Genomic DNA, 22,631 nt, shown 5'->3' with positions numbered 1-22,631 from the left:
TTTACATTTTTAAACAAAAACTTGCTTTGCTTTAATGAGTGGTCCTCAGTCTGGGCCTATGTCCTCAGTGTACTCAGTGTAGTGTATTGGCTCTGATCAGTGGAGTTTGTGACGTGTGAACTTTGTCACCTCCACCATAACAGAAGGTTTTTGAGAGCTTTGAATGTGACTCCTACGCTCACCCCATGCAGGGTAATGGATTTAGCACCTCGTCTATGGGCCCGGAGTGGGGCTGTGGCGTTTCCTGACTGGAGTGTTCATGGTTAAGGGTAGTGACTCTGCCTGTGTGTGTGTGTGTGTGTGTGTGTGTGTGTGTGTGTGTGTTTGTGTACTTAGCTCATTGAGGGAGAATGAAAGCTGAACTTCTGGTTGGAGTTAGGCTTGAGTAAGGCATTTAGGCATTTACACATATTTGCACAGACGGACACGTAAGCGCCTCAAAAAAAGACAGGAATGCACACTGTCACTAAAGTCACATGGGTCAAACAGACTTTCTTTAAAAAAATGTACTTGTGTAGTTGAGTTATATTTACAGCATTTTCCTCATTTAAAGAGGATGCATAGCTTAAACAGTTTTGGCAGATAACTAATTTAATATTGGATATTTAATTTGATCATTCTTAGAACCCTTAGTTTAAATCACAGTTATTTAAAGTGTGGCCCTTGTGTATGTCTAGTCGACTCCTAGTAGACATTTAAATATATAACATTTGATATTTGGCAGTTATTGTTTTGATTTTGTAGTATTTCTTTAAAACAAAAAAGGGCTGTGTCTCAAATACAGCTCTGGAACAAATTAAGAGACCACTTCAATTTCTGAATCATTTTCTCTGATTTTGCTATTTATAGGTATATGTTTGAGTAAATTTAACACTGGTGTTTTATTCTATAAACTATGGACAACATTTCTCCCAAATTCCAAATAAAAATATTGTCATTTACAGCATTTATTTGCAGAAATTGAAAAATAGCTGAAATACGAAAGAAGATGCAGAGCTTTCAGACCTCAAATAATGCAAAGAAAACAAGTTTAAAAGTTCAGAAATCAATATTTGGTGGAATAACCCTGTTTTAATCACAGTTTTCATGCATCTTGGCATGTTCTCCTCCACCAGTCTTACACACTGCTTTTGCATAACTTAATGCCACTCCTGGTGCAAAATTTCAAGTAGTTCAGCTTGGTTTGATGACATGTGATCATCCATCTTCCTCTTAAATATATTCCAGAGGTTTTCAGTTTGGTAAAATCAAAGAAACTCATCATTGTTAAATGGTCTCTTGTTTTTTTTTTTTCCAGAGCTGTATGTAAAAAAACACACTGATGCTTTTAGGAACATACAATATAATAATCTAAATATTGGAGGATTAGCAGGTTAGTGCACACAATAGTAAGGTACTAACCTTTATTTTTTTTCAGGCTGTAATTGAAACAAACTCTTTATATGGAAGTTAAGAAGGTTTTTATGTTTCTCCTGTTAAGTTGCTGTTATGAAGATACATGGTTTTTATTGAACATTGACAATATGAAATGCTGACATGCATCACTGTAGGTTCTTCTGAAGTCGTTGCAGCTGCTGCATCGTTTTTCATTGTGTTGTGGGACAATGGTGTCTATTGTAACTGCACAGACTGCATTCTAATTGCATACTAATTACTAATACTAACTAGTTTTTGAGTATGTAGTGTTTAGTATAGAAAAATTCAAGTGTGGTTACAAGGGACACTATTATCCCACTACTCAACACAATGATTCTCTATTGAATGCAACCCTACATCCAACTCTAACCCAAATTCTAATCTTAACTTTTTAGGATTGTGTTTAGGGTTATATTTAAAGCTTTATCCTTTATAGTATTAGTGTTCACTCAATTTTGCCTCCAAAAACATCCCATTCTGAGTGTAAACTTGATACATACTCAAATAATGTTGACACTTAACAATCAGTTCACAATTGGGACACAGACGTTTATTTATTATTTTTTTATTTTATTTTGTATTTATTGAATATAGAATAATTTTAGAGACTTTTCTTGTGAAGCCTATAACTTCTTTACTGGCATTTTTGCATACCCACAATAAACACTGATATTATTTTTGGCTTCCTATAAGACAGAATTTGTGAAAAATTTGAAATACCTGCTGTTAACCTGATGTCCCACCATACCTGAATACACACTGCAGCAGGGGGTCGTGTATTGGGGGCATAAGGGTGTTTTTACTTAATTTGAGGGGAAAGACTAATGATCCTTCTAGCGGTCTGAACAAACACACACACTCAGACTGAGGGAAACACGTTGTGTTTTGCAGTGACGTAGTAGTCAGTGCCTACTTACTCTCTTATTAACCATTACAGACTGCGACAAACGTCAGGAAATTGTTTTCCATAATTAATTAGATTGATTTAGTCTTTTTAATAATATATTTTTACATTTTCCTAAAACTTTTTCCTAATGTTACTACGAATATGAGTGTAGTTTTAGACTGCAAATTAATTATACAAGATAAATATAAAATTAGTTTTCCTATGTGAACACAATATACGTTAAAAAGGTAACGTTTTAACGTTTTAAAATGTGTAAAAATATGTAAAACAAACAAACAAAAAAAAACATTTTCTGTAATCTGCTTAAACTGTTTTAACTACAATTTGAAATTAAACAATGTTTTATTTTGTGTATTTTAAATACAGAATGAATAAAATAAGAAATAAAGAAATGTCCATGTACTTCTTTTTTTAATTCTTATTTTGTAAGGGTTTAATAGAGAATTAAACAGAATTTATGTAGATAAACGCATGATAGTGTTTATATGTTAAATAATATGATATCAGCATATTAAAGTTTATGGTATATGATATTAGTTTATGTCAGTTTATTTATAAATATAAGCAGAATTTACAAAATGTACATATCTATTTATTTATGTATTTATTTCATTTTATTTGTTTAGTTTGTTGATTTCTTTTTTTTATTAAGTGACAGATTTCCTTTTTAAGTCAAATCTGCTTTTTATTGTTGGCTCTTCTGATAATAATTTCTTCTTTAGTAAAGTCTCTCTCAGAGACAATCAGTTGTTATTTTAGGCTTGGTTTATGATGTTTAAAGTCTGGTGAAGGCTGTTCCAGGCCCGCTGAAGTCAACGAGCGTTCCGTCGGGTTCACTGATCAGCCGCTCCCGCGGTGTTTCACTAACTAACGGGTTTAATCCGGCTTATACAGTTCATCTATTAAAACAGCGTTTAATCAGCGAACTTCTCTCTTTTAGATTATAATCTGATAACTGAAGCAATACACACACACTCCGAACCGGCCGTTTATTCAGTCTGACCGCTTACACACACTCTTAAACACACACACACACACACACTCCGCCTGCCCGAAAGTGTGTGTGTATTCGCTGGGATTCATTATCTCCGCCAGTGTGTGATCTAGTGTGATTCAGAGGTGTGTGAGTGTGAGTGTGTTAAATGGCTCATAATGAACTGATAAAGCCAATCAGACTCAGACTCTGACAATTAAAAAATAATAAAAATAAATAAATAAACATAAAAAACTATAATAATCATCATAATAGTTTTGAAATAAGAAAAAAAAAACATAGATTAACTCTCCTCCGGTGTATTCTTACTATAAACTTTATGACACATCTTAATTCAAATTAAGATTAAATTAATCAAACATGACTTACAAGTACGTTTTTTAAATAATTTAATTAAAGCAACTGAATGCAATCATGTAGCCTACTTGTCTTATTTTAATATATTTTATCAGCAATATTATTTTTAATATTTTTAAAGTTATCACAAAAGTATGGCTTTTGCACACAAGACTACCTCGGTTAATTGTATTTGTTTATTTATTTATTTATTTTCCCAAATTACAGTTATGTTCCATTATCCATGCCTTTACAATGAAACACACCATAGATGTAAATTCAGGGGCTGCATCCTTCGGAAGCCGTATTTAAATGATTTGTTTAGTTTTAGAAAATAGTGCACTCTTCAACGTTGTGAGGACAATAGCAAAACAATAGCTAGTCGTAACGTTTTCACAGTGTAACTGTCTGCGCTGAGATACACAATTAGGCTACACGATATGAGCACTTCGGGTCAATCAGAACAAGTTTTTTTCTGTGTGTTTCTTTTCCTTCATTAAACTACAATCAGTAATTTATTAATTATTGCGAAGATCTAAAGGTCAGCATGAATCAGTCAAGCAGCTTATCTCTGTTTTCTCACTTCACGCAGCTAATTTTTTTACTGATATTTCAGTGTCAGAAAACTTGTTTGAGCTTTAACACCGTTATTTTCCCCGCCCGCCGTGTTGTTCTCCTGTGGGGGGCGCTGTTGTCCGCGGAATAGTTCACGGATCTCGCGCTCAGCACTCAGCGCTCAGAGATCACTTACCCACACACACAGAGCCAAAGACCTCTTCACAATTTATTAACCACGAGGGATACAAAATAATATGAAACTAAAAATGTATATATATATATATATATATATATATATATATATATATATATATATATATATATATATATATATGCTGATTTGAAAAAAAAAAAAAAATATATATATATATATATATATATATATATATATATATATAGAAAACGACACATTTTACAAAAATAAATTTAAAACAAAATAAGAGTACTTTTTATTATTTATCAATTAAAAAGTATGCATAGGCTATATAATAAAAATATATATAAAAAAAATCATAAACAAAATGCACTGACCGTTAGCGGCGCTGTACGTTTGGAGTTTAATTATGACGCAATAATGGATTGGATGGAACACTGACCTCTTTATTAAGTCTAATGTTTTTTAGAGTCTCTCTCTGTCCCTCTCTCTCTCTCTCTCTCTCTCTCTGACTGACACTCCTTCGCCACGCCCCACTCTCCCTCCGCGTCCAATCCGCTCTCAGTGGGCGCGTCCGCGTTTTTCCCTCTCCGAGTTTTTCTCCGTCGAGTCTCCCCGATCACACACTCCGCAGCAGCAGCAGCAGCGCGTGCTAACAGACCGAGAGAGAGAGAGAGAAAGAGTGAGAGACATAGACTGACACTCATGATCTCATGATCGCGCTCACCTGAGCCCTGCTGCTCCGCTCAGCCATCTTCATTCATCCCTCTTTAGTTTACTCTCATCACTTTCTTTCTTTATTCATTCATTTCAGTTCACTTCATTCGCTTTTTCATTTTTATTTTATTTATTTTTTACATTTTTGTATTGGTATTTTTTTGGACATTAATTGTGTTTGGTTGCGTGTTTGGAGGTTCTACAGCCTGAAGAAGCCTGAAACGGAATATACCTCAACATAACTACAGCAACATCATCAACGGGGGAAATTACAAAAAAGAAAAAAAAATAATACAAGCTGCGCGCGTGCATCTATCTCAATCTCAGCGCGCGTGTGGTTTTACAGCATCAAAGAGGAGAAAAAGCAGAGAACGGCAACAACAGCAAGAAGACCCGCGCGCTTGGATTTTTGTGCATTTTATTAATATTATTATTTTTTCCCTATTAATAATATTATTTAATCCTCGTGCCGGATTAATCAGCTTGCGTCGGGGTCTGCGCGCGCCTCTGAGGAATGGAAATGTACTTCAGCTGGTGACCGAACGGAGACTTAATACACACATACACACACACGGACACACACTTTTTTTTCTTTTTCTTGTGTTCTTCACGCGCGCGCAAAAAATATTCTCCAATTCTCCAAACTGAATGAGCGCGCGCCGGAGTGCAGCCTGGCTCGGCCGGACAGTCCGGAGTGTGTGTGCGCGCGTGCCGCAGGAGTGTATGTGTGTTTGTGCCGCAGGAGTGTGTATGTATGTGTGAGTGCTGGCTATATCACCATGAAAAAACTGCATCACACGCGCGCTTAACGTCTCTACTGGTGGTGATTTTTTGTTTTAATTTTTTTCATATTTTTGAAAAAAATATATATATTTTATTATTTCTATTAATATTGCTGCGTTCTGGTGCTACCCCGCGCCTGGAGTGAGGAGGATACTGCTTCTGGGACACCGTGCGCGCGCCCGGGTGCGAGCGTGTGTTTGTATATGTGTGTGCGCGAGATCATGGCGGAGTCGCTGCTTTGGAGGTGCTGCTTTAGCGTGCTGCTGGTCGTGTGCGAGCTGAGCGCGACCCGCGCGATCATCCTGGATTCCATCTACTGGAACACCACTAACACCAAGTGAGTAGCCTAACCCTTTCTTCTGGGTCTGTCTCGAGAGGGCACGCGCTCAGGGCGCGCACTCATGCAATCGCCCTGCTGTGGTGTTAGTAGGTGTAAATGTATAAAAGGTGCAAGTTTGAGCGGTTGAGGGTCACGGCACCAATTTTAATGTTTAAAATTTTTCTATAATGTATATATTATATATATACTATTTTCTTTATGTTTCAATAAGTATAGTAAATCATTTTATTGTATCTAATTTGTTGGCTCACTATTAAGTTCTAGGCCTATATGCAAAAATAAATTATTGCAAGTCATCCCCATCATAATCACTCTAAACCGTACAACTGTAAAAGAAACTGTAAATGTGTTTCAGCAAAAAAAAAAATAGCTGCAAATTTTACATATAAAAATTAATAATTAACTAAGTCAAAAATGAATTTATTTGAATTGTTATCAGTCAGCCTGCCATTACTCTGTTGTCCTGCATCAATCCCTCAAAAGCCTCACATTTAATGCTATCGCTTTGAGATGAACTCCAGGCCAGACTACAGATTAACGCTTAACACAAATTTAAAAGATTTCATTTTCTATTTTTGAGTTTAGGAGCCCATTGTTGAGTTTAATTTCCACCTGTAAGCTTTAGTTCCCCTTTTCTAGAAGTTTGGTTTGGTTCTATGTTAACACTTCATTTTCCAGTTGGGTTATGAGCTATATGGAGTTATATGGAGTTCTAGTTCCCTAGTTCTAGCAATGATGTTTGGTCTTTTAGGTTTCTTAGATTTAGTTTTGAGAGGTTTGCTACCTGTTTTCTAGCAGTTTGGTTTGATCCTCTATTAACATTAGTCCTTTTTTGACCGGCGTAGTTTGATCCTCCGCCACAGTTCACTTACTGCTTTTCTAGTGGAGCTCCAGCACCACTTTTCTTGCATGTTTTTCTTAGATGTTGTCTTCAATGAGCATTTTAGGACTGCTTCCACTGGAGGTTAGCTTCTTATTACATTTCTAGTATAGCATTAATAGTATGGCAGTGTCGTTTAGACCCTTCACAGCCAGGTCCATTAAAGTTTTACATTTTACTTCTTGTCTGGCAGTGAGTTTTGGTTCTCTATTAGAGTTCTGAAGTTAGTGGTATTTGTAGGTTCAGTAGAGAACTGGTAGGATCTACTATTAGGGATGAATTTGGCCAGTAAAATGTTCAGTAAATGATCAGTAATGCAGTGAGAATTACCCACTAACCAGTAGAATCTTCAATAGGTAATGCATTAAAATGTATTATCACTTACTATCAATGGTGTATTAAGGCTCGCCCGCTCATTATTGGTAAAATTTACTGTAAAACAGTAATACTCGCTTTCAAAGTAATGCAGTAAGAAATACAGAAATAATACTAACTTTCTAGCAGTATTACAGTGATATTCAGTTAAATTTACCTCAGTATCAGCAATTTAGCAATTTTTTGCTTACTACCTACAATGTAGTGAAACTCGCCCACTAACCTATAAAATGTTCTATAAGTATCACAGTGGGGCTCAATCACTAACTGGTTAAATCTACATCTACTAACAGTGATGTAATGACTTACTCACTTACTATCTATAATGTAGTGAGACTCGCCCATTACCAAGTAAAATTTACTGTGCTAAGTAATGCGTTGAGACTCCTTCACTATAAGTAATGTGGTGAGACTCCCTCTCTATCAGTAATGCAGTGAGACTCGCCCACTACCCAGCGTTATTATACAATCCACTTCACCATTTTCCACCGAGCTGCTCTTTGAAAATTCATCTCAGAGAAGCTCCGAGCAGCTTAGATTTCCACTCAGCACAGAGTACAGAGTACCCCACGTTCAACAACAGCTTCTCTTCTCTGCTTTTTTTCCTCCGTTCTCTCTATTTTTCTTGTCTTCTTTTCCTTTAGACGCAATCGTTTATCTCTCGCGTTCTGTGGTTATTGGTCACAGAAGCAGTGTACATCTTTCAGGCCCTCGCGCGCATCCACTCTCGAGTCCCTTGGGTTGTTTCGCGAGGGAGAATGCACTGCAGAAATGCATTTTAATGAGGCCATAAACCTGTTCTAAAGACGTTGCCTGACCTTATGGCTCGGAGCGATCGTAAAAAAAGAGAGGCAGAGACACGGAGAAATGCCTGTGTTTCGCTGAATCACTTTGAGGGAGACGCGAGCGGCTCCCTAGCCTTGTAGACTTAACCTACTTTAACAGAAGGCTGCATTCATCACAGGCACATTAAATTAATCATTTAGGAACATCGGCAGTGTCAGCAGAGTTTCGGAAACACTGACCTGAAACTGGGCATTGGCTATTTTGGCGGTTTTGGTGGTTAGGTTCAGAGTACATAATCAGCAACTTTTATTTTTTACATTTTTAATGGATATATTCATAGTTTTCTGAAACAAAAGATGTAAAACTTAGTAAAAACCGTCACCATGAATAAGCACTGTAAGCTGGTGTATTTGTAAGCTGGTAGCACAGGTGGGCCCTTGGCCCTTACACACTCACGTACAGTCGGAGGCCGCGGGGTATTCCCCTTGTTTTCCAGACTCTTTTATTTTTTTTGTACGTGGCGCTGAAACATACCAAAGCTTAGTGCCTGGGCTTATAATAGAGGCCCTGTAAACTGAATCACATAAACACATTACAGCTTTATTACCACCTCTAACTGAAGACGCTTTTATCTCTTAGTGATCTCCAGACTCACTCTAATTCAGTTAACTTATCTGTATCATCTGTACAGCTAGTGTTAACTCATTAGGCTGCATCGATAATAATGGAAATCTCGGAAAGAAAGATATGTTTTTATACACACATGCATATGCCAATACGCACATTTAGATTTCATACAAATTTATCAATTGATTGATTTAACAGTGGATACCAGAAGCGGGTAATGTGAATCATGTATTGTGATAAATCGACAAATCATCATGACACTTTTATTTAATAATATAGTTATTTCAATAGTATATATATTCATTTGTAAAAAGAACAGAAAAGAAATAACGAGAGATTGATATTTCTTATGATATATTTGTTTAGCTCTACAGCTTTTAAAAAAAATAGAAAGCTTGCTTTAAAAAATGTATATCATCTACAAGAACAGATCTACAGTATTGTAGGTGATTCTATATTAAAATGTGACAACTCAAATAGGTATATATCTGTATGGAACTACAACTCATAAGTGCATAAAAAGTAATTTTGTTTTGCTTGTTTAAAATTTGTTTTTTAATAGAAAAAAATATATAATTTATCCCATTTATTTCTGATACGATATATTATACATGAAAAATCGCTTTAAGTTATCGTGACAGGCCTAGTGAGGAGTCTAACGGGTGAAAAGCTATTTTGCTCCTATGTGTGAGGGTGCAATGGACTAGTTTCCTGTTCTAGACGGTCAGTAGCAATAATTACGCTATTGATTTATTGTACCATGTATGGACAATTTCCTCTTCTTTGATAATGCCTTACGATATGTTTTTCTTAATAAGCAGATTCTATTAACTGGCATGTTAACTTTGTTTAAAAACGGCAGTTTTATTTGATTTACGTTTGTTTATTTATTTATGATTTTTTTTTTAAATCTCATTTCGATTTCTTAATATTTTTGTAATAAATAAAAGTTTAAATTCTATTACATTCTCTTTTTATCAGTGGCATAAAATTGTCTTCAACTGACATTTATATTGTGTATTGCAATTATTAATTAGAACGATATATCGTTTAAGCCTGGGTTCATTTTTTTCCTGATTCAGATTGATCCGCGTTTAAATGATTCGGTTGATTTATGTAAACTCAAGATAGATCTTCAAAATTCACTTATCAACTACAAAAGCAAAGCCAAAATATTAATTAAAAAAAATAATAAACATTTATTTTCATGCTTTGGATAAATTTTTCCGCTAAATGCTAGTATTTTTAATCTTGATTGGTTGAGTTGGTTGAGTGTTCCTCATACAATTACATCATTAGTTCTCTAAAAAAATGTATGTTCATATCCAAACAATATGAATCCCTAATGCCTAAACCAATCGAGAATGAAATTGAATCGAAACAAATCAGATTGGAACGTTGTGAAGTGACACTGAACCAGTTTGGAAAATCAGTGGTGCTGCCCAGCCCTAAAACTGTTCAAACCAAAACAGCCATCGTGACAGGCGTAGTAGCAGTGATATTCCCAGTAGAAACAGCAGCTCTAAATCATCTAAAGCAGTTGTTGAGCTTTTTGAGCGAAAGCGCTTGGCCCGGGAGCCCGGGCTGCACCTCGTCTGCAGTGTTGTATTAGCTTGTGCTGAGCTGGACTCGGTAGGAGAAGCTCTAAATCAGCGGGAGTTAATTGAGCACTGGTGGTTTTCTTGTAAGAGAGTGTGTGGAGGATGTACACTAGAGAGAGAGAGTATGTGTGTGTGTGTGTGTGTGTGTGTGTGTGTGTGTGTGTGTGTGTGTGTGTGTGTGTGTGTGTCTGAAAGTCTGAAAGGCCAGCATTTTAAAGAGAGAGAGAGGGAAAGAGAGAAATTCTTTACCATTCCTTTACGAGTCTTAATCATTAGCCATAAAGCATAAAGCAGTGAAAAGACGAAAATACGATAGAGAGATAGAGAGAATGAAAAAGAGAGGCAGAGAGAGAGAGAAGGGGCAGAGAGAGAGAGAAGGGGCAGAGAGGGAGAGAGAGAGGGAGAGAGAGAGATGCATAGAGAGAGAGAGAGAGAGAGAGAGAGAGAGCAAAAGGGAGGGAGATCAAATGTAGAAAATCGGCCTACCGGCCCCACAGCCTTTTGTGTTATGAGGCTGACCTTGTAGACGGACGGCTGTACAGAGCTGCTAGTGTGTGAGTGTGTGTACTTGCTCTCTCTCTCTGTCTTGCTTTCTTTCACTTTCTCTCTCTCTCTCTCTCTCACTCTTTGTCTCTCCATCTGTATTTTTGTTGTTTTCACTGCTTTGTGGCCAATAGTTAGGACTCATAAAGAAAAGATTTCTCTCTCTTTCTTTCTCATTCTCTCTCTCTCTTTCTCCCTCTCTTCATCTTTTCCACCTTTCCGTCTCCATCCCTCCCGCCCTGTTTCTCTCGTTCCCCCTTTCCCTCTCTCCGAATCACTCCGCTAATCCATTTTGTAGTTAAGGCGGAGAAACAAAAGGGAGGTTTTGCTCTACACGATTTCAGTCAAAGGACGAGCGAGCCTCACCCCCCTTATTTTCTCTTTCTCCCCCCACCTCCCTCTCTCTTCGTCTCTCTCTCTTTCTCTCTCTCTCCCCCTCTCTCTCTCTCTCTCTCTCTCTCTCTTCATTATGAGATTACATCTCTTTGCCCAGCACTGTGGGCCACTGGCTGGGCCATGTACGTGGAGGCATACACATGCAGATAGTCCATCAGAGCCTGATGAATCGGCCATGAATAATAACCCCCACCCCCCCTGGTATAACCCCGGACCCCCCACCCCACTACCCATTACAATCACAGGGAACACTCTATTAGTGTGGGAGAGAAAGGCTACTAGACAAGAGTGCTATTAGATGTTAGTACGGCTGTTTTAGTGAGTAAGGTCTGTCTTTAAAGCATTCTGTTGAAGGCCATGGTTCACATGTACCGTAACCTTCTATGCTTATTTCTGCAATCATCAGTTGTTGTATGTTGACATTCTGAGGTAAAAATGATATAAAAACTGACCCAAACATCCTTTATAAGCCTTTAGATGTGAAGTTTGTTGGAATAAGCTTTTGTACATGTTTATTTAGGTTAAATGACCAATAACTTGATCAAAAGAGTGTCTTTATGGCAAATTACAATTACAAGCTTAAGTAATTGTAATGTAGCCTTATGACAGTAAGTTGTAATGTTAATGAATTTGTATTAAGCCAGTTTTTTTTATATAACTTTTTTAAGTTTCTTTATTTCTAATGTAGTGGTACGTTCAAAAACAGCACATTATTGTTATCAGGATAATTAGCTGCAAAATATTGTCATTCTTATAAGTTAGAAAGAAAGAAAGAAAGAAAGAAAGAAAGAAAGAAAGAAAGAAAGAAAGAAAGAAAGAAAAAGTTGTATAAATTAGTTATTAGACCTTTAAATATGCATAGGTAAATATAAAATACGTACTATTTCAATCATTATTGTAAAAGTTCAGCATGAATTACAATGTTGTGTATTTGCCGGATCACCTGCCCTCAACTTTGAGGCCAGTGGATGGGCTTTACCGCTGTGGGAAAGCGAGAGAAAGAGCGAGGGATGAGCTGAGAGAAAAGTACGAAGGCATGCAGTGCTGATAGGGTGTGCTGAAAGGTGGAGGACAGAAAAAAGAGGTTGGGGGGGTTTGTGTGACAACGGCTTGAATGAAAGTCGAGGATTAACGTGGCATCTGTGGAACTCAGCATTGGAGAGAGAGAAAAAAGAGAGAGATGGAACAAGAGTGAAAGAATAGAGAGAAGTAGAAAGAAATATGAGAGAAAGGTAGATAGAGGTAGAGAGTAAAGAGAGAACGGTGGAAAAAGAGAGAGGGAAAGGGAATAAGAAGAAACTTTTAAAATCCTTTTATTTAAACATTAAAACTACGATTTACGAGAGAAGAACGAGAGAGTAAAAGAGAGAAAGAGAGAGAGAGACAAGAAGTAGAAAAGACCAGTGTGACATCATTTCTGTAGGCCTCATAATTTGGGATTGGGGAGAGAATAAAGGATGAAGGAAATGAATATACTGAGAAAAGGATGAGTAGCCACCAACATTTGTCGCCAACTTTTAGCCGGCCGGCAGTCTGTCTGCCTCCCCAAACATTGAGTCTCTATACGTCTCTATATGATTAGAAGTCAAGCCCCTCCCCTCTCACACTTTACATGCTTTCTCTATCTCTTTTGTTGTTCATTCCCCTCCCCATCCATCCATCCATCCATCCATCCATCCCTCCATCATGCGTGTTTTCTTTAGAGCCCGGGGTCAAGAGTGCTCTCAGCCCGTCGGGACGGGATTAGGACAACAGAGGCCACTGCTGCCACTGTGTCCAGCCAGAGCTGACCAATGGGCCACACAGCTAACAGCTAGGATTAGCGAAGAAATAGAAACATAAAAAATGACCCTTTTGTTGCTTTCAGCTGTCGCCTCTTTCGGGTAGTGGCTGACGTACACACCTGTTTACTGTTCATCCCATTTTTTTTTAGATCAGATTAAAGCAGCAGTACCTACATTTTAAATTGAAATCAATAGCATTCCCTAGCTGGGTGGGGAAAAAAAAATCAATTTAATGATATCAGTGTCCTGCTGAAAACATAGTGGTCTGGTAGGTTTGTTGAATGTAATTACGCAGGAACATTAACCTGCATTAAAAGTACTCTTCCACATGCTCAATGCAATTACACATTCTCACCAGAGAGGTCTCCAAATCCCCAAATTCAACTAAAGCTACACACTGCCGCTTTAAAATAAAGCTATAATATAGTTATGATACATTAAAATGCTTCTTGAAAGCTATTTTTTCTTTTTTTAAAAGTCTAATAAATAACAAAAAAACAGAGGGGCGATTGGGAGAGTGGGTGACAGTATTTTATTTACGTAGAAAAATTAAATTGATTTTTTAAAGTAATCTTCCACATGCTCAATGCAATTACACATTCTCACCAGAGAGGTCTCCAAATCCAAAACCCCAAATCCACCAGACTTACAGACTGTTGCTTTAAATAAAGTTATAATACAGTTACAATACATCGAAATGCTTCCCGGACTCTAGTTCTTTTTTTCTAACATATGATAAGAAAAACAGAGGGACGAGGAGGAGGAGAGGAGGGGGGAAGGATGGCAGGAGGAAGATTTAGGGCGGGATTTATGGACGGAGAGATTATCTGTGATGAGAGGGAGAGAAATATGGGAAAGGAAGACGAGGGATACTGTGTCGTCAGTGCAGCAGGGGGGTGGGGTGGAATAAATGGGGAGATTCTAAGATCTAACGGGCTTCACGGTCTTAACTGGAGGAAGTTGCCCCCCGCCCCGAACTCCACCGACCCAGACACAGACATAAAAGAGTGAGAGGGCGGAGAGAGAGAGAGATAGACGGAGAAAACAGATGTGTGTGGTGTGATTTAGTCTGAAGGCCTTGTCCATCTATCACACACCTGTGCTACAGGCTTCTGAGCTTCCAGCTCGTCATGTTTCAGGGTGTGTGTGTGTGTGTGTGTGTTTGTGTGTGCGTTTGTATATTTTCGGGATTAAATTATATAGGACATGCAATTGTAGATTACAGTTGGTATATACAAGCTAAAGTATCATATTAAAAAGAGTTTTTTTTCCTGCTTTTGTTGGAATAACTGTCTTTACTGTCTAGAGGAGACATTGGGAAACTTTCTATAAATATCACCTCTATTAAACTCTATAAACATGCTCATAACACATTGTAATGCATTTGTAAGACATTATAAACCTGGTTATACTTATTTATTAAAACACATTATTTTGCATTGTGAATTGTGATTATAATGCATCATAAACTGTGCGTATAATATAATATACATCTGGATTAAAATGTCATGTAGCTATCACAATTAATACTGTATATTCCCATGATGGAATTTATAAATTTACTTTTCACAATTCATAAGGAATAATAAACATGGCTATAATGTGTTATACATGTTTATACATATTTATATAGCCATGTTCATAATGCTTTATGAATGCATTATAATGCTTAATACATTTACTATGAATATGAGTCTAATCGTGATAATAAGTGTTAACAAGACTTTCTACTAAATTTTGGAACATTGGTGTGAGGATTTGATTGCATTTAGCGACAGATATATACAGATATATACATAATGCCTATGTATGTGTAAATATAGGGATACACAGGTATTATTGTTGTGTGTGCGCATGCTTACATGTATACATATCACATATGGGACATGTTACAGTATAACCACACCCATGTATGTGCTTTGTGTGTGTGTACAGTATGTATGTAAAAGGCAGACATATAGAGCTGCTCAGTGACGTTTTACAGTTATTGTCACTGTGGTTGTTTGTTCTCGAGTCGGTCTTTGTCCGTGGCCAGCCACCCTGCTTTAAACTGTTTCATTCTTAAGTGCTCTGGCAAACACACTGTTAACCGACGTGCCAAAAAAGCATATTTTCACATGTTGGAAGGAGTGTGTGAGTAAGCCGATGAGTCAGTTAAAAGAAAAGAAGATGAACCACTTGGAGCTGTGGCACTCTCACTGTGCAAGTGTGTGTGTGTGTCTCTGTTTTTTTCCTTTGCAAAGCCGAGGATGTCCACCAGAAACAACAGTGGCTTCTTTTTAGCCATTCAGCTCACATGCAGGACACACACATAGACACACATACACCCACACACACAGGCCCACACTGTGACGCCTCTCTGCAGCTGCAGCCTTGTTTAACCAGGCTAAACGCGTGGCCGGCTTTGTCCGTCTCTTTCAGCCCCACACACTTCCAGAGATATTTACGACTCCCGGTGTAAATCACACGCTGACCGGTGCGGAAGGGAGAAAGGAGGGAAACAGAAGGGTGGAGGAGGGGTTAAGTATGTCGTCTAGAGTGGGTTAAAGCCATTTAAAAACATGAGCTGGACTTTAGCTTGCATGCATCCCTTCATTTATTCGCCTCCCCCCTTTAGTTTTCCACTTTTGCAATATGTTATACAAAAACATTAGCTCTGCTGCTACTGCTCAAATGTTCCACCATTGGTTTTCATCATGTTTGGATGCACAAAACACAGAATTACGCTTCATAATTAACTGTTATTAAATGACCTAAATTAGATTCAATAAGAAATCAAAAAGGAAATGATTCAATACACCTATGAAATCAAATTTTCCCTCACAATTTGATTCAAGTGCAATTTTTCAGGGAATGATTCAACATCTCAATATTTAATTTAATTAATATTTAATTTTATTTTTTTAGAAAATGATTCAATGGATCAATGAACTCTCAGATTTCTCCACAGCTTGTTTAACTCATGATTCTTAGGAAAATTAACAGTCAGATTGCATGGACTGAAATAATTAATTGTTCCAAAGAACTTTCAAAATTTACCACATGTTGGTTCATATCTAAGGGAATTAAAGATAAAGATTACAATTCTTAGGAAAGCTAGTTATATAGCTGTATTTTGACACTGTTTGACTCAATTCTTTGAGAACTGATTTAGTATATTATAAAATGTCATATTTCTTCAAAGTTCTTAGAAAAGTGAGTAAAGACATCCTAGGTAAACAGAATGCTGCATTAGCCTAGCAATGAAGCTACATGGCTAATATTAGCTGATGATCTTATCTTAATTTACTCAACTTTGTGCATAAAACATCAGGCACTGTCCACAAACCCTTAAAAAGCTTTTTATAACTTTTTCTAGTCTTTTATAACTTTTCCCACAATTATCTGTTAATAAAGACCTACTGCTAATAGAGCTGCTGCTGATGATGATGCTAATGTTTTTAGCATTGCTCATGTTTACAGTTAACAACCAGTCAGAAACCACATTAGCAGGTCTGTTAGACGTTATTGAACTTTTCCACACATTTCAATGCAAGGAGGAGAGTGTTTAATGATGTAGATGTGCAGATTATTCATTATTGTTATTATTTGACAGTAAAAAGACACACCCTTATAATCTTTGATTACTTGTTGGCTAGCGTTAGCTACTGTAGGCGGAAGCCATGTTAGCCTTGTAGCTCCAGTGTGGAACTTTAGGTTTAGGTTTAGATATACTGTAGTTTGTACTGTAGTGTTTGGTAGCTAAATGTGGGTTTTCACAGTAGGGGACACCCTGTAATTGTTGTGCGCATGTGTGTGTGTGTGTGTGTGTGGCATTGCCTTTGGGGGTGACCTTTGTGTAAGCAGTGGTTTAATGGAATAACTAAAGCACTGCGGGAGGGTTTGTGTATGGGTGTGGGCTAAAAGAGTGTGTACAGAAGCAACACACACACTTTTCTCTCTCTTTCTCACACAAACACTCCTTCTATTCCTTCCATTTTTTTCCTTTATATGGATTTGTGCCATGTAAGTATTGGGAGTATCAAAAAATCAAAACTGTCTTTGCAGTCCATTTGAAGACTTTCTATCACATTTTGAAGAATTGTTGTGAGTATTTGATTGCCTAAAAGTCCCAAAAGTCTCAATTCCTGGATGGTGTACCACCATTCCAGATGTCGGGAGGCTTTATACCCCTCTAGCTCACGCCTGGCATTAGGCATCATGGTGCCAGTAGTCTCATGTTGATCTTCTTCTATAATAAAGTTCTAGTCCCTATTCCCTGGCAGTTTGTCTCGTCATATGCTAGATTGGCTTTGTATGTATTGGCATCTCTATTATAGGTACGTATGTGGTTCATTTTCAAGTACTAAAAAAAAAACAATGCAGGATATGGTGTGTTATGCCAATGTGTGTGTATGTGTGTGTGTGTGTGTGTGTTTAGAAAGCATTCAGTAGGATGTTGACCAAAAGGCAGTTTAGTGTTCCATTTGAAAATACCCAAAGCTGATAAGCCAGACAATATTGTTCGCTAGGTGCTGCACTTGCACATCAAAGGGAGTGTGTGTATGTGTGTGTGTGTCTGGATGAAAATGACTTTATAGACACAGTCGTGCGCACACGCACACACACTCACACTGTGAGTTTGTGCCTATCCAAACACAGCAGTAGCGAGATAAGGGCAGGGCAGATTGGGATCTGGTGTTCAGATGTTTTTTTGTTCCCCGTGCCAGAGACTTCATCAGAGGATTTGCATGAGCTGATCTGCTGTTCAGATAGCATGTGAAACACCCCAGATACACACACACACACACACACAGAAGCTGAGAACATCTTCAGCCGCTCCTGTTTCTTGGGAATCTACCCTTATATAATGGGTAAAGTGTGTGTGTGTGTGTGCTTCTTGGTTTATAAGGCTCTGACCTCAAAATGATTCAGACGATTCATTCTTTAAAAAATGCTTTCACACTATTACACTTTTGATTCGATTAGATTCTTTATGAAATGATTCAGTCTCAATTAGATTCAGTTAGACTTCTTGAAGGAAATGATTCAATACACCAGTAAAAAAAAACTCTGAATAAAAAAAAATCCTCACAATTTGATTCAAATACGATTCTTAACAGATGATTCAACAACATTTACAATGAACTCTAATTTTTTATTCAATTACGATTCTTATTAACACGATTCAGTGGATCAGTGAACTCTCAGGTTTCTCCACACTTGTTTTCCTAGTGGTTATTAAGGAAATGAACACTCAAATTACATGACAATTGGTTTCAGTTATGATTTATAAGAAGATGATTCATTGAATCAGTTAACTCTCAATTTCACTACAAGTTTAACCATACATTTAGTTCTTGGGGATACATAAATATTATTATAATTCTTAGGGAAATTAGTTGATGTATCATGATGTGTCAAATTTTATCATGACTCAGTTTGACCCGATTCTTTGAGATCTAATTCAGTATGTAATAAAATAACATGTTTCATCATAGTTCTAAGGAATAAGTCAATAAATTAAAGTAAATTAAATTTTGTTTATTTTTTTATATATATATTTTTGTCATTTCTTATACCTAACACTAAACATAACCCTAAATTCACAAATGTGACTGCTAGAACTACGTACTTAAACAGTAGTAGGATAATATTTGCATTTGAAAAGCCAAATACATGAATGAATATTTAATTGATTCTTTTAACCATTGTATTTAATTATTAGTAGGTCCAAAATCTTTAAGATGATGCATTTTCCTATTTATTATTTATTACTCTTTTCTTTTCTTTTTTTACCATATTTTCCCTTACATTACTCAGTTGTAGCAGTTCTGTTGTTCAATAGGCTGCTTTTATAGGGACTTTATCCAGTCTCAGGTTTGCAGACCTAAATATGTCTGCAGTTTCAGCAGCTTGAAGGATCCAGAGATTTTTATTTTCACTCTGCAGAAGCAGTTTACTCTTCGTTCACAAGTCAGCAGGGTTGAGTTGTACCGTCAAACTCGCTCTCGTTTTCTTCTTTAACCTCCGGAGCCGGTTCTGAGCCCGTCCTTATTATTCATAATAATCGATTAATAATTGATTAGCTCTGGTGAATTATTCAGCGCCACACTCTTTAAGACCCAGTTTATTTTTTGATCGTGGGAATGTTTCAGTGTTTAAACAAGATGAAGAGTAACTGGCTTACACTAACCTTATCCCCCTGTTTCTTTCCCCTCCACCCCGCTCCCCTCTGCAGGTTTGTTCCAGGCCAGGGTTTAGTACTGTACCCTCAGATCGGGGACAAAATGGACATTGTGTGTCCTCGTATAGAGGGCGGCTCTATGGAAGGAGTGGAGTATTACAAACTCTACATGGTTCCTCGGGAACAACTGGACACTTGTACGGTCACCAAGGCGGATACGCCTCTACTCAACTGCGTAAAGCCTGACCAGGATGTCAAATTCACCCTCAAGTTCCAGGAGTTCAGTCCTAACCTGTGGGGCCTGGAGTTCTTCAGAGGAAAAGACTATTACATCATCTGTAAGTACTAGATAACTACTTCACACTTTTCCTCCCCAGCCAACCAGGGCTCCCATAACTTGCCACTGGCCAATCAGGGTGCATGTAACTTTCCCATCATTCAATATCTCTATAAATCTGCCCAGTCAATCAGTGTCATAAAGCCTTCACCTCAACCAATCTTTATCCATATAGAGTAACTCTACTGTACCTCAGCCAATGAGAATCCACATGATTTTAACACTACAAATCAGTATCCACATAACTCCACCTGAGCTAATCACTATCCTCATGACCACCTCAACCAATCAGTGTCCTTAACACCCCTCCTCAGTCAGCCATTACCTACATATCTCAGCCTCAGCTGATGACTATACATCTATGTACATTTCTCCTTCTAAGACCTTCATTATCTACATAACTCCACCTCAGCCAATCATTTTTCATAGAACTCTGCCTTAGCCAAATTAAATTCCACAAAACTTTACCTCAGTCATTCATTACCTACATAATTCAGCATCAGCGGATGACTATGTTCACATTTACTTCTTCTAAGACCTTCATTATCTACATAACTCCATTTTAGACGATCATTTTTCATAGAACTCTGCCTTAGCCAAATTAAATTCCACAAAACTTTACCTCAGTCATTCATTACCTACATAATTCAGCATCAGCGGATGACTATGTTCACATTTACTTCTTCTAAGACCTTCATTATCTACATAACTCCATTTTAGACGATCATTTTTCATAGAACTCTGCCTTAGCCAATCACTTACCACAAAACTTTACCTCAGACAATCATTTCCTATCTAACTTTGCCTTAACTGATGACAGTCTACAATAATTCCTACTACTGTAGGTCCTTCATTATTTACATAACTCTGTGTCAGCCAATGAAAATCCACACTAACTCTTCCTCAGTCAATCATTTACTATAAAACATGGCCCCAGACAATCGTTGTCTACATAACTCAACCTTGGCCAATCGGTATCTACATAACTACATAACATCTACATAACTCCATCAACCTCCTCACAATTCCTCATAGTCATCATTCATGATCTACATAACTCTGCCCAACACACAGTTGATGCTGTTCTAAGAGGCATCTTAGAACAGGTTAATTAACATTGTGTTTGACTGTGTTTCTGTTGCATGGGTTAAATTAGGTTACAGCGAGTGTGTGTTAATGTAAACAGCTCGTTTGGGAGTGTGTGTTGGATTAGCCTCTTTAGCGTACTGTATGTTTAGATGGAATACATTTTCTTGTTATGGCTGTGTTGGCAATATTTCAGTTGGAACGTTCCAGCAGTTTTGTTCGTGGGGGTGGGGTGGAGGGGGCTGATTGTTCCATATGTGAACTGTGAAGAGCCCTCCGAGCTTCTGAAGTCAAATCATATTCATACCCACAAATAGCAGCAAAGATAAGGTTAACATTTGCAAGGCGTTCGCATGTGGGTTGAGTTTTCACATTCTGGAACACACACACACACACACACACACACATGCATAGCTCCAGGCGTACAGTTACTAAAGTGAGAAAATAAAAACAAGAGATCAACAAATTTAAACTGACATAAGAAACACATGCGCAGACACATGTTTTGTACAGTGTCAGGCCATATACAGATCATACATATATCTCAGATTGTATATCTTATATATAGCATATACATACGTACACACACTTTTATATACAGTATCAGGACATACAGTATATATATATATATATATATATATATATATATATATATATATATATATATATATATATATATATATATATCTTTTTTATAATAATATATCCATATGTATTAAAAATAAAGCAAGTACTTAGTACTACTTAGTAACATATGCATAGTAACATTGTATTACATAGTATATGCAAGTACATGTTTATATCATATCCCATAGGAATTGCAAACGTATAACATATCCCATATGAATTATAAATAAGTATGCTTGAATATAACAGCATATTCCATATTTTATGTATTGGTAAAAACTTAGCAATATGATACAATATGTATAGCAATGCAACGGTCACAATTTAATATATCCCAATATGTTGCAATACTGTAAACAGCAAGATATATTGCAATTGTTTCAAAATTGTTTTAAAATCTGGATGAAATAAGAGTTTACTTTTTTCATCCAGTGCTCTGCTATCTAGTGGTCACAGTTTAATCACAACACAAAATGAACCACTTCTGACACCAATCTTTACATCTAAGCTAATAATTAAGTATCAATACTGATGATATATGATATAACAGGATAGAATATATCCTGTAGGTATTATATGGTGATCTATTTCTATGAGTCAGAATGTCTTACTCTGCAAAATATGTATAAAACACACATGTAAGAGACACACACACAACCCACACACATACCCACACCCACACACACACATAGACACATACAAACAAGCATGCAAAGCAACCCATGTATTCTCCTTTTCCCTGCCGCCTAATTCCAGATTCTCGGAATTGACACATGCAATTTTCTCCCTCGCTCGGGTAAAAAAAGCGGGGCCGGAATCTCACCCTGATGAAAAAGTTGGCTTCTAACTTACAGAGCGGGAAATCCAATTCTGCTGCTCGTGCAGATCTGCCCCTTTTCGAGCTCTCTTTCATTTTTCTTTCCTCTGCACCTCTGTCCTCCTGCGCTAATGCTAATGCAGCGGAGTGGAGGAATTAGAAGAGCGGGGAAGACGGAGAGAAAGAGATGAGTCGGAGAAATGGGCCATTTTTCTCCATTGTAGATGTTAATTGCCTCTTGTTCTATAGCACAATGATGGCCTGCAGCTGGAGACTTTTGTGTGTGTGTGTGTGTGTATAAGTGTGTGTGTATATGTGTGTGTGTGCTGCCACAGAGCTGCAAAGTGCAGAAGTGTGTGACTGCTGTGAACTCGTTAAGGAAGGAATTGAGCTCTTTTGGC

The 22,631-nt window shown here is 37.3% G+C and overlaps 1 protein-coding gene across 1 annotated transcript in view; it reads left to right on the top strand.

Moving 5' to 3' along the window:
• Positions 1-4,978: 4,978 nt before the first annotated feature.
• Positions 4,979-22,631, top strand: part of efnb2a (ephrin-B2a) — a 29,045-nt gene continuing 11,392 nt past the window's right edge. The window contains exons 1-2 of the mRNA XM_015606167.3: positions 4,979-6,202; positions 19,418-19,701. Coding sequence (XP_015461653.3) covers positions 6,069-6,202; positions 19,418-19,701 — 418 coding nt within the window. The 5' untranslated portion in view covers positions 4,979-6,068. The remainder of the gene's footprint in view (positions 6,203-19,417; positions 19,702-22,631) is intronic.

Source organism: Astyanax mexicanus, chromosome 11 (genome assembly GCF_023375975.1).
Source record: "Astyanax mexicanus isolate ESR-SI-001 chromosome 11, AstMex3_surface, whole genome shotgun sequence".
Lineage (NCBI taxonomy): Eukaryota > Metazoa > Chordata > Actinopteri > Characiformes > Acestrorhamphidae > Astyanax > Astyanax mexicanus.
The sequence above is the reverse complement of the archived record's forward strand: the minus strand, read 5'-3'. Positions and strand labels throughout refer to the sequence as shown.